At 38.6% G+C, this 12,913-nt stretch overlaps 1 protein-coding gene across 1 annotated transcript in view; it reads right to left on the reverse strand.

The window, feature by feature from the left end:
- Positions 1–12,913, reverse strand: part of LOC137256020 (sodium- and chloride-dependent glycine transporter 1-like) — a 63,299-nt gene that overhangs the window by 9,907 nt on the left and 40,479 nt on the right. The window contains exons 2-12 of the mRNA XM_067793676.1: positions 10,315–10,521; positions 9,041–9,172; positions 8,552–8,825; positions 8,009–8,141; positions 5,821–5,955; positions 5,206–5,309; positions 4,640–4,764; positions 4,007–4,119; positions 3,542–3,673; positions 2,985–3,084; positions 2,487–2,587 (exon numbers count right to left, since the gene is read on the reverse strand). Of these exons, the coding sequence (XP_067649777.1) occupies positions 2,487–2,587; positions 2,985–3,084; positions 3,542–3,673; positions 4,007–4,119; positions 4,640–4,764; positions 5,206–5,309; positions 5,821–5,955; positions 8,009–8,141; positions 8,552–8,825; positions 9,041–9,172; positions 10,315–10,495 (1,530 nt within the window). The 5' untranslated portion in view covers positions 10,496–10,521. The remainder of the gene's footprint in view (positions 1–2,486; positions 2,588–2,984; positions 3,085–3,541; positions 3,674–4,006; positions 4,120–4,639; positions 4,765–5,205; positions 5,310–5,820; positions 5,956–8,008; positions 8,142–8,551; positions 8,826–9,040; positions 9,173–10,314; positions 10,522–12,913) is intronic.

The raw sequence follows: 12,913 nt of genomic DNA on the forward strand, positions 1-12,913 counted from the left end.
CCATATTGGACACTCTTTTGAAAAAGAGGAATGGTCTCATGAACAGTTAGTGCATTTCTTATAACTACTGTCACAATCTTATGTTGTGTGTGTCTTCTCACCACAGTGCGCACACACAACAGACAATGTGCAAGTATTTACACCGTGTCCATATTTCTGTCATTTAAAACACCTGAGCGGGTTGGGGATGTAGGTATCAACTTGGATGTTACAGGAACCTGCCTTCACTGATTTAGGAGCATTTGGACATGAAAAACTACACAGATACGTATTTGTGTGGACGGTTTGATTGCTTTTTTCGGACTGAAAAGCGCTTTACATACGGCACACCTTGATCTTTCATTTCTGATGCTATGTCAAGTTCGGACATATCAGCAAAGAGTCGATCACGATCACTGATGATACCTTTACTAGTGTTCAAGGTCTTGTGAGCAGAGACCGTGACCGGAATGCCCACAAGAGATTCAATACTCTTCAGATTGGTTGCTTGTTGTTTCTTGCCGCACTCAACTAGTAGTGCACCCGAACGTAAGCGTCGAAAGTTCTTAACATCCCCAGCAATACCGTGAATACCCTTAGATACTGCGAAGGTGTTCAGCTTTAATGGTGTCTTGTCCGGAGTTTCGATAACAAGGAAACGTGGCCAATACTCAATCGATAGAGACGGTCTGTGGTCAATTTCAGTTGACGTTTTGTTTTTTGTTGGGTATTTCATAAGCCATGGTTGGTGTCATATGGTTCATCACCCGAGCTCCCCACCCACCACGGAGTATCACAAGGACAATGCTAAAGCAAGCGGGCCTCCAGCTTGCAGCACCAAGCATACCAGGATGATATACTCCAGTAGAAGAATGATGAATAATTGATCCACCAGATCCATAAAAACTGTAGGCAAAGTTGTAAACGTCATAATTCTAAATCAAACATGTTTTTGACAATAAAACCCAGTCTAAGTAAACTTATACTGAGTGCTTTTCGTTACACTGCACTACTGAGTCTAACAAAACCTTATGGGAGGTCGCGTCAGGTAACCTTTGAGATTGACCAATCAGAACGCAGCTTACCAAATCGTGAAAGTGCACATTCGCACATACCTTTTGAACTTTTTATCTCGAAAAGGTTCGTACCCGAACTATTCCGAATGCTGTTTAGCGCACGCTCGCTTCTGGATGATGCACACGGTGTACGCACAGCCATGAAAACGGTGAGTAAACAGTCGCTGAAAATAGTGTTTTGGGCAATATTCAAGGATGTTATCTTGAGACAATATTAGCTAATGGTAACCATGTCAACAAAAACCCCAAAGCGTATATACTACAGGTCAAATAACTGTGTTATATGCGGATTTTTGTTTGTGGAGAGCTTTGTGTCGGTGACCTGAATATTTTGAAAGTCCCTCCGATCCCTAAATAGTAGCTGTTGTGTGATTGGTTAAATGTATTTAACCATCTCGCGTTTGATTGGACGGTCATTGGTCGCTCAAAGGTTACCTACTAGGTTTTCTTAGACTCAGTGGTGGAGTGTAACGAAATACACTGAGACTAAGTTTACTTAGATTGTAAAGAGGTAAACTAAAACAAAATTACTTCATCAAACATTTTAGACCTAAACTCAAGTAGAACCCGACTTAATCCATCTATATACGATGAAATTAATTATATAGCACTGTTTTGTATATCAGATTGAAACTCAAATTGAACTTTGGAAACACACACTATGCAGCGCTCCGAGCCCTTTGTATCATAGCTTAGTGACGTCAGAGCTTAGCAACGCCGTTATAAACAAAGTGTAATCTATAACCTCACTCGCATGATGATCACACTGACGGGCGGAAACTAATTGGGTTTGAAGAAATTAAATCTGTGCTAAGGATAAGAATTGAAGAAATTATGTCAGTTCTGAGGATCTTTAGACTTTTCGGCTTTTGTGTATATATATGTATGTGTATATATATGTATGTATATATATGTGTGTGTGTGTGTGTATATATATATATATATATATATATCTGTGTGTGTGCGTGTGTGTGCGTGTGTGTGCGTGTGTATGTGTGTGTGTGTCATTGAAAAGAGTAGTGGTTTATATTGTAAGTATACCACTACTAGAAAACATCCATGCACAGGAGAAAAAGTCATACATAGACAAGACACGTTCCCCAAGGAATTAAATAACTTTTTTCTCTTACTTTTCATTTATCATCTGTTTCCCTGCTTGACTTCACGTTTTTTGCGTTTTATCAATCATGCAACTCAATTGTTCACTATTTTGGAAATGTGTAGGTTTATAACTGACCAGTTATAATTGCTATCAAGGTAGCATTGATAATGGCATTTCGGGTGCGGAGAGCGCAAGTGTAATCTCTATAGCCAGCATGTAATGTGGTCGGAGAAAATATCCAATCTTGCTCATGATCGATGAGAGTGTCCATGGTAGAAAACTCATCTGTGTGGATTAGAACCTGTCACTCTCTGTATTAACTTTCTTACCAGCAAGATTGACGGCGTAACGAACGCCAAGAGAACCTTAACTGCCGGTGAAAGATGTTTTCCGGTCATCATCTCAACGTCACTACTGAATCGTTTTGCCCCTGAAACAAACACATATTCTGGACGCTTTGTGGCCATATGCAAGATATTTACCTCTACATGGGTCTCTCAGTCGTAATTAATTTGAAGTCACTCATATATCATTTTGAAATAACTTAATAATTAACGTCACATCGGCAATATTTCAGCCATGTCGTGACGGGAACAAAACACTGAAATGGAATACATGTGTATTATAAAAAATTGTCAACAAATGACAGTAAAACAACTAGAATATCACAGAAAAGAATGCAAAACTAGTAACTATACCTAAAACAATTTATCTATAGAGGACAATACAATATAAAAATGGGCTATAGATTGCTAACAACTGAAGATAGATCACCATACTAGGGACTTTAAATAAAGACTTTGCAGGTTGAAGTTGTATATACCGACCGTATATCCACATCACGGCAACACACTCCAGTGTGCAGAACACCATAGGTCCCAGAGAGGCTATATACCAGTCTACCAGCTGGAATATGTACGGCCCTCCCTGCAGTACAGAGATGAATCACCACTACAAATACTCATGCCACTCTTAGGATAAAAACAACAACACTACGGTACACTTGTTGCCACTGTTGCATGTACCACCTAAACCTCCTGTTTTATCACTACTGTATATTAGTAATGAATGTGGTCGCTGCATCTTTCGTTTTGTTAGCTACTGCTGGTGGTAGTATGCAATGGTCATCATCCCACAACGATACACTAACACAGAGCGATGGCATTGCTTACACTGGGACGTTTATATTTGATTATGATTAATAACACTATAGTAACGTTTCATTGTATTTTATGTATCCTGTGCTTACAGACCGCCACCATATAGCTGGAATGTTGCTGAGTGTGGCATAAAACAAAACTCACTCACTCATTATGTATCCTGTACAAAACGCAAGCCTAGTGTGATTTAAAAAAAAAACATGAGTGTTTTGTATAAAGGTCACCTGTGTGCAGAAGATGATTCCAAAGAGAAAGAGTGTCAGGCAGCATCCTGCTGTAACAAGCAGCCTCCTCCTTCCCAGATGCCGTGGATATCCATCAACCAGTGCAGTTATGACTACTTCCATTCCCAGTAACTGAAGCAAGTAAAATCTTTATATCCTCTCGTTGACGTCGCTTCGAAATGTGGTGTACTTTAAAATTCAGTAAAATGTTTACATAGTTGTTTTTTTTCACAACGGTGAATCTCAATATGTTGCACCGGTCAGTGTGATAAACAGATCTTCTATTGCTTTCAGATTGATAGCTGTACTGCATAGTAATGCATCAAGACACCAAGTGTTTGTAAAACGAGGATTCTGTTGCTGTATTGGCGCTAGACATAGTGAGTAACGGACAATATCTCCGTACTAGTGGTAACACGTAAATCAATCTCTGTCCTGTGAAACGTTTAACACCTGACTTTGTACCTGCGAATCCAAACCAACCATCAGGAGCATCAGAAAGAACAAGAACGACCACAGCTGAGGAAGTAGAAGGTGGGCCAGAGCTTCTGGATAAGTTACAAATCCCAAACCTGGGCCTACAAGAATGACATTTCATGCACATAATTATAATTATCTGTCCCACAAAACTGAACACTGTATTTGCTTAGGGGTAATTGCTAGTTAACAAGTTGCAGTTTCTGAGCTGTCGTCTTATCCTTTGAGAGCATGAGAGCATAAGACAGCTTGGTTCCTTGGAATCTACATTTCCTCCGTTGGCCTGTTCACTCACATTGCGTGGCATAGACTGAGACTTTCTAGTAAATCGTTAACTGGAAAATGCACCTTACTTTCAAACATTCAACAATTGTAAATTATCTCTATGAAGTAGAAATATTGAAATGGCATGCAATGTTTATTTCACTCGTTGACATTCTTCATTGTTGACTATGAATCACGTTCACATTAAGGTGGATTCTGTGGATCAATTGCGAACAGTATCTTTCCATGTTCATCCAAGAAAATACTATTTCAATGGAATTAAGAAGCATCTAATAATCTACACGATAAAAAGACTGAAGTTTTAGCTTCTTGTTAACATGATTAGGTATCCCCTACCTGTTGAAACTACCTTTGTAATAGGAACACCAATTTTCTGTGCCATCGACCCTAGAACAGCAAACGTTACCAAGCCAGAAAAAATGCTGGTTCCCTCTGATATTATGGACAATATCAAACAGTCTCTGTAAATACAAATAAGTATTCAAAATAATAAAACTTTATTTGTTTCATATTCACTGAGACAGTGTTATCCAAAATGTGGCATGTGTCAAATTTCAACAGGAAACAAGAGAAAATGTCTTTAGAAGCTGTCATGAGTACGAAGATATCTGTAACGTATTCTCATACTATAATAGCAATAATCCATTATCAGGATCGATTCTAAATTTGAAGAAACGGTGGTGTGACGCATTATAAACTTATTGTCCTCCTTAGGGATACGTAAGTGTCAAATTACTTAAAGTAAATTTGTCCACAGCTGGAGGATTATGTCAAATCAACGATGTGGCTGAAACATTGCCGATCTGACTAAAACTCATAATTCAAAGACTCATACATGTAGCAAATGTTTGACATACCGAAAAACAGCACTGACGTACTCTCTCATACATTCAAGTATTCACCTGAGACATGGTTGATGGAACGTTTTGTAGCTTGCAGCTGTTCCAACTGCCCCGTAACCAGGCCCAAGCGAGTAGAACACCTGCAGACAAGCCTCTAGCCATACCTGAATTATATATCACTCAGATATGACCAATTAGATTCTTCCTGGGAGAGAAGTAAGAGAAAGGAGCTGTGAAAATTATAGCAATGGATACGTAGTGAACTTTATTTTACTCAAGTTATTATTCAACCGTGAGACGGGTGATTGATAACTGGTAGGGTTCGTGTGGTCTTGGCGTAATCAAACTGGTTTATCATACTATTGGATGACGTCTAGTATCTTCATTACACACAAACCATGACTCGAAGGAAGCGTAGTGTTGGAATCTGTTTCATGCTGACATCATGATTATACAATCATTCATTTACCAATTAGCCATGTTTCGCCATTGCTATTACTTTACACACTTTTGTACTGATTTGCGTGGATACTTTTGCGTTTTAATAAAGTTTTTGATAGTGGTAATATTTCACGGATTTGCTTAAAACATACTGTACTTGTCACATATGTAAGAAGTAAATTTAAGGAAGTACATGTTTGAACTGACTTTAGAATGTCTTCATCATTTTCCCACCTGTAAGTCAAGTAGTTTTCCGAAGTCAGGTACGAGGTAGAAGATTATTCCATCAAGGGCACCTGGTTGAAACAGCGTAACTATAAAGATGGAGGTGAGGAGAACGTACGGCAGAAGTGCGGTCACATACACAACCTGTTGGTGGGAAGATATAATCCAGTAATATGCTTTAGGGCACATACATATATTTACAGGCAGATTAAGCAACAGTGGAGCAGTTGCTACTGCCACCGCATCTACGGGAATTCCTGATTACCAGATAACAGCTCTACTTTCACTGCGGAACGTACACATGTCAATAAACTGTCCAAATATACTAATTGTGTTTCGTATATAATTCATGACTCCAGTCTATGAAATCTGTGGCATATAAACATTCACTTTCCACGGAAGCGTAGAGGGGCAACGGTGATTTTTTTATCTCATAATCTCCTACGTAGAACTTACTATGTCCCACGTGGGACTTCATATCTCCTGTAGGAGATGATCGATGTATGTTAGAAAGCATTAATCAGAAATGGTTGATTAAATCCCTAGACACACAAATAATCTCATGATTCACTGTGTCTGTCACTGTTAGAGTTTACAGTCATAGTGTTGCATTCACTTTTAGAGTCTACAGTCATGTGTTACATTTACCACTAGAGTCTACTATAAGGTGTACCCGTCACAATTAGCGTCTACTGTTTCCGTCCCCATGTGACATAAGTGTTCAACTAACTGTTGGCCATTACTGTCATGTCTTGGGATGAGTGTTGTACTTTACTGCCACACGTTGATTTGTTTTACTGTTGCGCTTATTAGTTCACTGATATAGGTTGCACGTCGTTGCACTTTACTGTTATGTGCTATTTCAGAGGTTGTTGCACAGGGGTCAGGAATCTCTATGCATAGACGTGTCTAAGACTATTGTTGGCAATCTATAGTACGTATTCCCTTATTCGTATACAAAGAACTATAATGCCAGGGTTTGGCCTTTTTGAATTTTGTATTGTTTGACGCCTCAGACAAGTCAAGTTTTAAACAATCCCGTAGAAACAAAAGAGCGTTGTATCCATTCCAACCGAGGCTCATCTGAACACAAGCAAAAACTTGCAAAAGACGTGTTATAACCAGAATTTCAGAGCAGTATGTTACCTTACCCCGACCATCGTTTTGTGTATATATGTGTGTGTGTGTGTGTGTGTGTGTGTGTGTGTGTGTGTGTGTGTGTGTGTGTGTGTGTGTGTGTATGTGTGTCTGTGAATACCCTATAATTAGATCAAGGTCCACGTCATCCTAACGCAACTCACACAACAACGATATATAGTAACACTACGTAAGTGTCATGACTATTCACCGATGTGCATTTCTGCTATCTAACGTGCTGCATAACCAAACATTTCTCAGATTAATAACCACCATTCCTAATCCGAACCTCAGAAATCGTGCATCAAGTTCTAAGTACGAAATATTAAATCCTGCTTAGGAGATATTAAGTTCTAACTCCTACGTTGGAGATACAAAGTACAAAGAAGACATTAAGTCCTACGTAGGAGGTAATGAGACTAAAAATCACCTTACTGCGCCTCTGTTACTTTCTGTATTAGAAAAGGACTGAACAAGGTAATGACTGTGTGACTGTTTTGTTTTGTTTTTTAAAAAAAAACAGTTTTGTAACACTATTGTCCTCCCGAAATGGTACATGTACGGAAGTCCCAAGTACAGTTTCATGCATCAGGTTCTTAATCGAAGTTTTCTACAAAAACCGCAAAGGCTTTGTGATTAATGCATTCATAGCGACTCATTTGACATCACTGGCGACATAGAAAAACAATCCCTTCTGCAAGAAGTCGCATCATATTATATGCAATTAACAATGAGAATGTTTTGAAAGTTTATCTATAACAAACGATGACCTCCCACTTCGTGAAGTTATTTAAGATAAACACATTGCAATTGATGAAACCTATAGGAGAATCGATTTTTCAAGAAAGGTGAAAGAGCTCCAGTGTCATATCTGAATGTGTTGTTTTCAAACAAATTACAATTTCAGCGCCCAGTGCTCATTTCAACACCTGTGGCCACAAATTAATTTGGAAGTCGTGAATATGTTATATGTCATACATTAACGGTACGTGCGATGTCAAACTTCTTATTGTGTTTGGTAAATGGTTTTCTTATTTGGTAACTTCATCGGCCAACTTACTTTGCCTGAAGACTTGACTCCACGGACAAGGCAGAGGAAGATAATAACAACTGACCCAAACAGACATCCGAGTATATGCCACTGTACAAACCCGACATCCTCTAATCCGGACGAGATATTGAGAACGTTGAACCTGCGTAACAGAAGCACCCTTAGAAACATTTTCAACAATGTAAGGCGCAGGGTACTGTACTCTTCTCGATAAAGTGCACACTCCTCGTTCCATATATCGATAGTTATGACAACCAGTGTATTGCACGACTAGCCTATCGAACGAATATTGAAAATGTACGAATGTACCTCATACTTCCGACATTTCAAAAGACAGTCTGTTTGCCCAAGCAGACAGTCTCTTTACAAGACGATGTCGTACATCTTCCTGCTTCTGAAACTGTCGACATGACAATGTGATCCCTTTCTTGAAGCAGACATTAATTATAGTTTCTTGTTCCAATCATTGCTATATATATGTGTATCCACATGGATAGTATGTGTGAATATGTCTCCATGTTTGGGTGCAAGGTATCATGGTTGATATCTTACTGCCAAAATTCCTCTGCTGGTGTGTGAGCTAAGGTCACATTTTCCCACAACTCCGTAATTGTATCGGATGCATTGTTTGACGGAGCCGTCATGTTGGTGTTGTGAGCATTAGTCACAGTTTCCACACACAGATCGGTGTTCCATGTGTTGCCACATGTTGTCCAGGGCAGGACGCTGGAGCAGGACTTCACCATGTAGTAGATGGGCCAGGCCAGATAGAGGTTGTAGTAGGACGTGAAGATGGATGAAAGAACAACAGCCCCAATACCAACCCCTGTTCGTCGCAAAAGACATTACATACATATTTAATTATCAGCATATTGATGTTATTAATGGCAAACAGTATTTGACTGTTATACTACAATAAAAACCACAGATATCTTCTCAATACCGGTTACCAAATATTGCACGTTTGAAACAACATATATGTGGCAGCATATCTACTTATCATTTTATATATTTATGTCGCGTAAAGTAATGTATACTGGCCTTTAAACAGCGGGCAAAAGCTCCATACTTGTTGTGAAGCCTTTCCCGAGAATTGAGAGAGCGCTGACTCCAGGAAGAAGACTGGGAACCCAGTGATCAGAAGACAACAGATGAAAGGCAATAAGAAAGCACCTGCAAGTTAAACCACTGTGTTCCATTCAGTCATTTCCTAACACAATGTTGGAAACATGTATATAATGTTTCAGAGAAATGGTGAACTTGTAGACAAAGGTGAGAGAGTGAGGTGATATTCATCGTCACAACGGCAATATCCCTGTCATATCGTGACTAGGACATTTCACAAACCAAAGATATATCTTAAAGAATGAAACCTGTCGACGATGGACACTTGAAGTTACTAGCGTATAGATATTAAGATAGAACGAGAATGTTATTTGAAAATGACAAAAAAAAACAAACCCAAAACAAAACAAAACACTAACCCCAACCCCCAAAACAGAAAAACCCCACCACTTTATGGAACAATACACATTTTACAAGATATATGGTACATAACACAAAGCTTCTTTTGTGAATAGTAGGACATGTCCTGGCCATGTAATCGACGCTTTCTTACGCCGTTAGCTCTGCAGCAAGCATTCCTACCTTGAAGGTTTCAGAAAAGAGAGGCTGGTAGATGTCCAGATATCACGACACCGTATAAAACAGTATTACACTGAAATCATGGCCCCAAACGTGTAACTTTATCTAAAGTCGTGCTGAAATGTATTACTCTACACTTACTCCATAATGGCACATTAAAATAATGTGCGCATTTCGTGCACGTAAATATTAAATGGCCACGAATAGAGTTCGTTATTTCTATTCAGTTAAAACTTGGAAAACGAACTTGTACATTTTCAAGAAACAACCACCCTCAAATATCATCTATCAAATGGTTGCACCCAAAGTTGCACCTGAGCCCTTAGTGTTTTAGTCGCGTTTAAACTTCAAGGTGTAGACCCTGATATTACACTAACACCTATTAAAACTCGGCAAAAGTCAGTTTATGACAAACTATTCACTCGTTATTATTCATTAGAACTCAAATTCTTATCTTCAGAGTTTGACACAAACTACACAGTTTCCCATTTGATTTCCAGTGCACCGTCATTAATGTGACCTTATAATACATTGCAAATGTTGAAGCTTACTGCATTAATTAGAACTTTCGGATTGTGTTATGTGAGTTCTCGTGTGAGCTCTCGGCAGTATCTGATTATCATCGGTTCTCTTAGTCGAATTAAGGAAAGATTTTAGTATAGGATTCTTACCCCCGCCGTTCCTGCTGCAGATGTATGGGAACCTCAGCAGGTTTCCTAATCCAACACAGTAGCCTACCACAGTCAGCAGGTAATCTAGATGTCTACTCCATGTTTGCCTTTGATGTGGATCCTCATGTTTTCCCCCTTCAGTCATAGGCAGACTGGATTCGTCTTTCTCGTTGTTGGCCATGATAAAGTTCAGAATTATCTGAAACACTACACGTTCTCTGAGATCACTAACCTCAAAACTACATAATACATAGGCAATTCAGCGTAGGTTAATGTACGTGTAGGTGTCTGGATACACCAGTATTTTCTACGATCGTTTCATTCAAGTTCTCACTAATGGCAACCATCAGTTATGGTCTCGAGTTGCTGTATGCAATGAAAACGAAAAAAATGATACTTTACTGTCATGTTTCATTTCTTGAAATTACTATTGCTGGTTTATGACCGTTTTGTTAGTTTTAGCAAGAGGAAATTGCCGGAAATTGATCATCCAAGCGAAACCTTCTATGACTGTATATTACCTAGTTTCATGTACGTCTCCGAAAATCTGGAAACCTTGTTATTTTTGCAGCGAAATATTCAGGCATTTGCAGATTTGAAAACCAATTATTTGGAGTGAGTGAGTTAATACTTAACGTCACATCCTCAATATTTCAGCCATATCATGATGGGAACATAACATTAAAATGGAATATATGAGTATTATAAAAACCTGTAGACGAAGGACAGTAAAACAACTAGAACATCACAGAAAAGAATGTAAAACTAGTAGCTATGCTTAAAACAATTTATCTATACAGGACAATACAATATAAAAATGGGCTACAGATTGCTAACAACTGAAGGTAGCACACCATACTATGGACTTACAGTACTTTTGCTACCTGCATAGTCCCTAGCTGGATTTACATCATCCCCTCAGCCGTCAGCAATTTGGGAAATCAAGACATACAATAAAAAAACCCCACTTATTCTACGATTAAAAACCTGGAAATTTAGAATTTACTTTCAATGTTTGTGTACTTACGTACCTTCTCGGGAGAACAATAATTTTACAATACTTCAACCCCCTTTGAGTGAGTGAGTGAGTGAGTTAAAATTTAACGTCACGTCGGCAATAGTTCAGCCATATTGTGACGGGAACATAACACTGAAATGGAATATATGAGTGTTATAAAAACCTGTCGACAAAGGACAGTAAAACAACTACAGTATCACAATTTGAATTAAAACTAGCATGGAAAGTTAAAACTAACAGTAATATTTAGACAGTACAATACAAAAACAGGCTATAGATCACCAACAACAGAAGGTAGATCAACATACTAGGGACCATGGGGACTTACAGTACCTTTGCTACCTGTATGGACCCTAGCTGGATTTACACCATCCCTTCAACCGCTGGCGAGTGTACAATATGCTAGCCAAAACAACAAGAATACTACGATTAAAAACCTGGTAGACTTAAACTGCTGAACTGGTTATGACTGCTTTTGGACTTACGTACCCTGTGAGGAGGACAATAATTTTACAATACTTCAACCTCCTTTGAGGGTACAGCCACTAACAATTCTAGTTACGGATCCAAACTACCAATTATTAAAATACAACTTTTTACAGAAACATATTTCTCAAAACTCAATAAAAAAATCAATTTCTTTTAAAAAAACAATAAATGAATAAAACTAACACTGGTAAAAAGATCCTTCATTGTTTAAACTGTAAAGCACATATCCCTTGTGATACATAATTCAACACAGTCAAGCAGAATATGCTTCACCGTAACTCTCTCATCACAAGGGATACAAAATGGAGGATCCTCACCTTTTAACAGGTATGCATGAGTATATCTAGTGTGACCAATACCACATCGTCGTAAAATAACCTCTTCAAATCTGGACTGACAACCCAAGTGGCTATAACCAATGTAAGGTTTTATCTCATGTAATTTATTTATACCTACTTGGGTGTCCCACGTCTTCTGCATCAGATTACGGATATAAGATCTAATGGTGGCTTTGTAATCACTGTAACGAATAAGCAGTGGTGTCACAGATTTGTTGAGTGCTGCTTTAGCAGCATGGTCAGCCAATGTGTTACCAGAGATCCCTACATGGCTGGGCAACCAACAGAAGACGATGCCGTACTGGCCAGTAGCAAGATCATTATACAATTCAATAATTTCTATTAAAAGTGGATGTTTGCAAGAAATATTTTTAATAGCCTGAAGGCAAGAAAGAGAATCGGAATAGATTATATATTGTTTACATTTAGTGTGTCTTTGATTATATTTAAGAGCTGTTCATATGGCGTGAACTGCAGCTGTAAAAATGGAACTATTATCTGGTAATCTAGAAGATATTGTTCTGGATCCAATGACAGTGGCACAAGCCACTGCGCCACCGTCCTTGGACCCATCTGTAAATAAGGATTTATAATTGCTATATTTGTGTTTCAATGGATTATATTCTTGTTTATACTGTAATTCATTCGTTTCTGATTTTTTTAGATGTAGTTAATGTTAGGTCAACTTGTGGCCTAACCAACTGCCAAGGAGGAAAAGAAAGAAGAGGGGAAGGAGCTATATTTTGAAGCGCAA

The sequence above is a fragment of the Haliotis asinina genome, chromosome 11 (genome assembly GCF_037392515.1).
Source record: "Haliotis asinina isolate JCU_RB_2024 chromosome 11, JCU_Hal_asi_v2, whole genome shotgun sequence".
Classification (NCBI taxonomy): Eukaryota; Metazoa; Mollusca; class Gastropoda; order Lepetellida; family Haliotidae; genus Haliotis; species Haliotis asinina.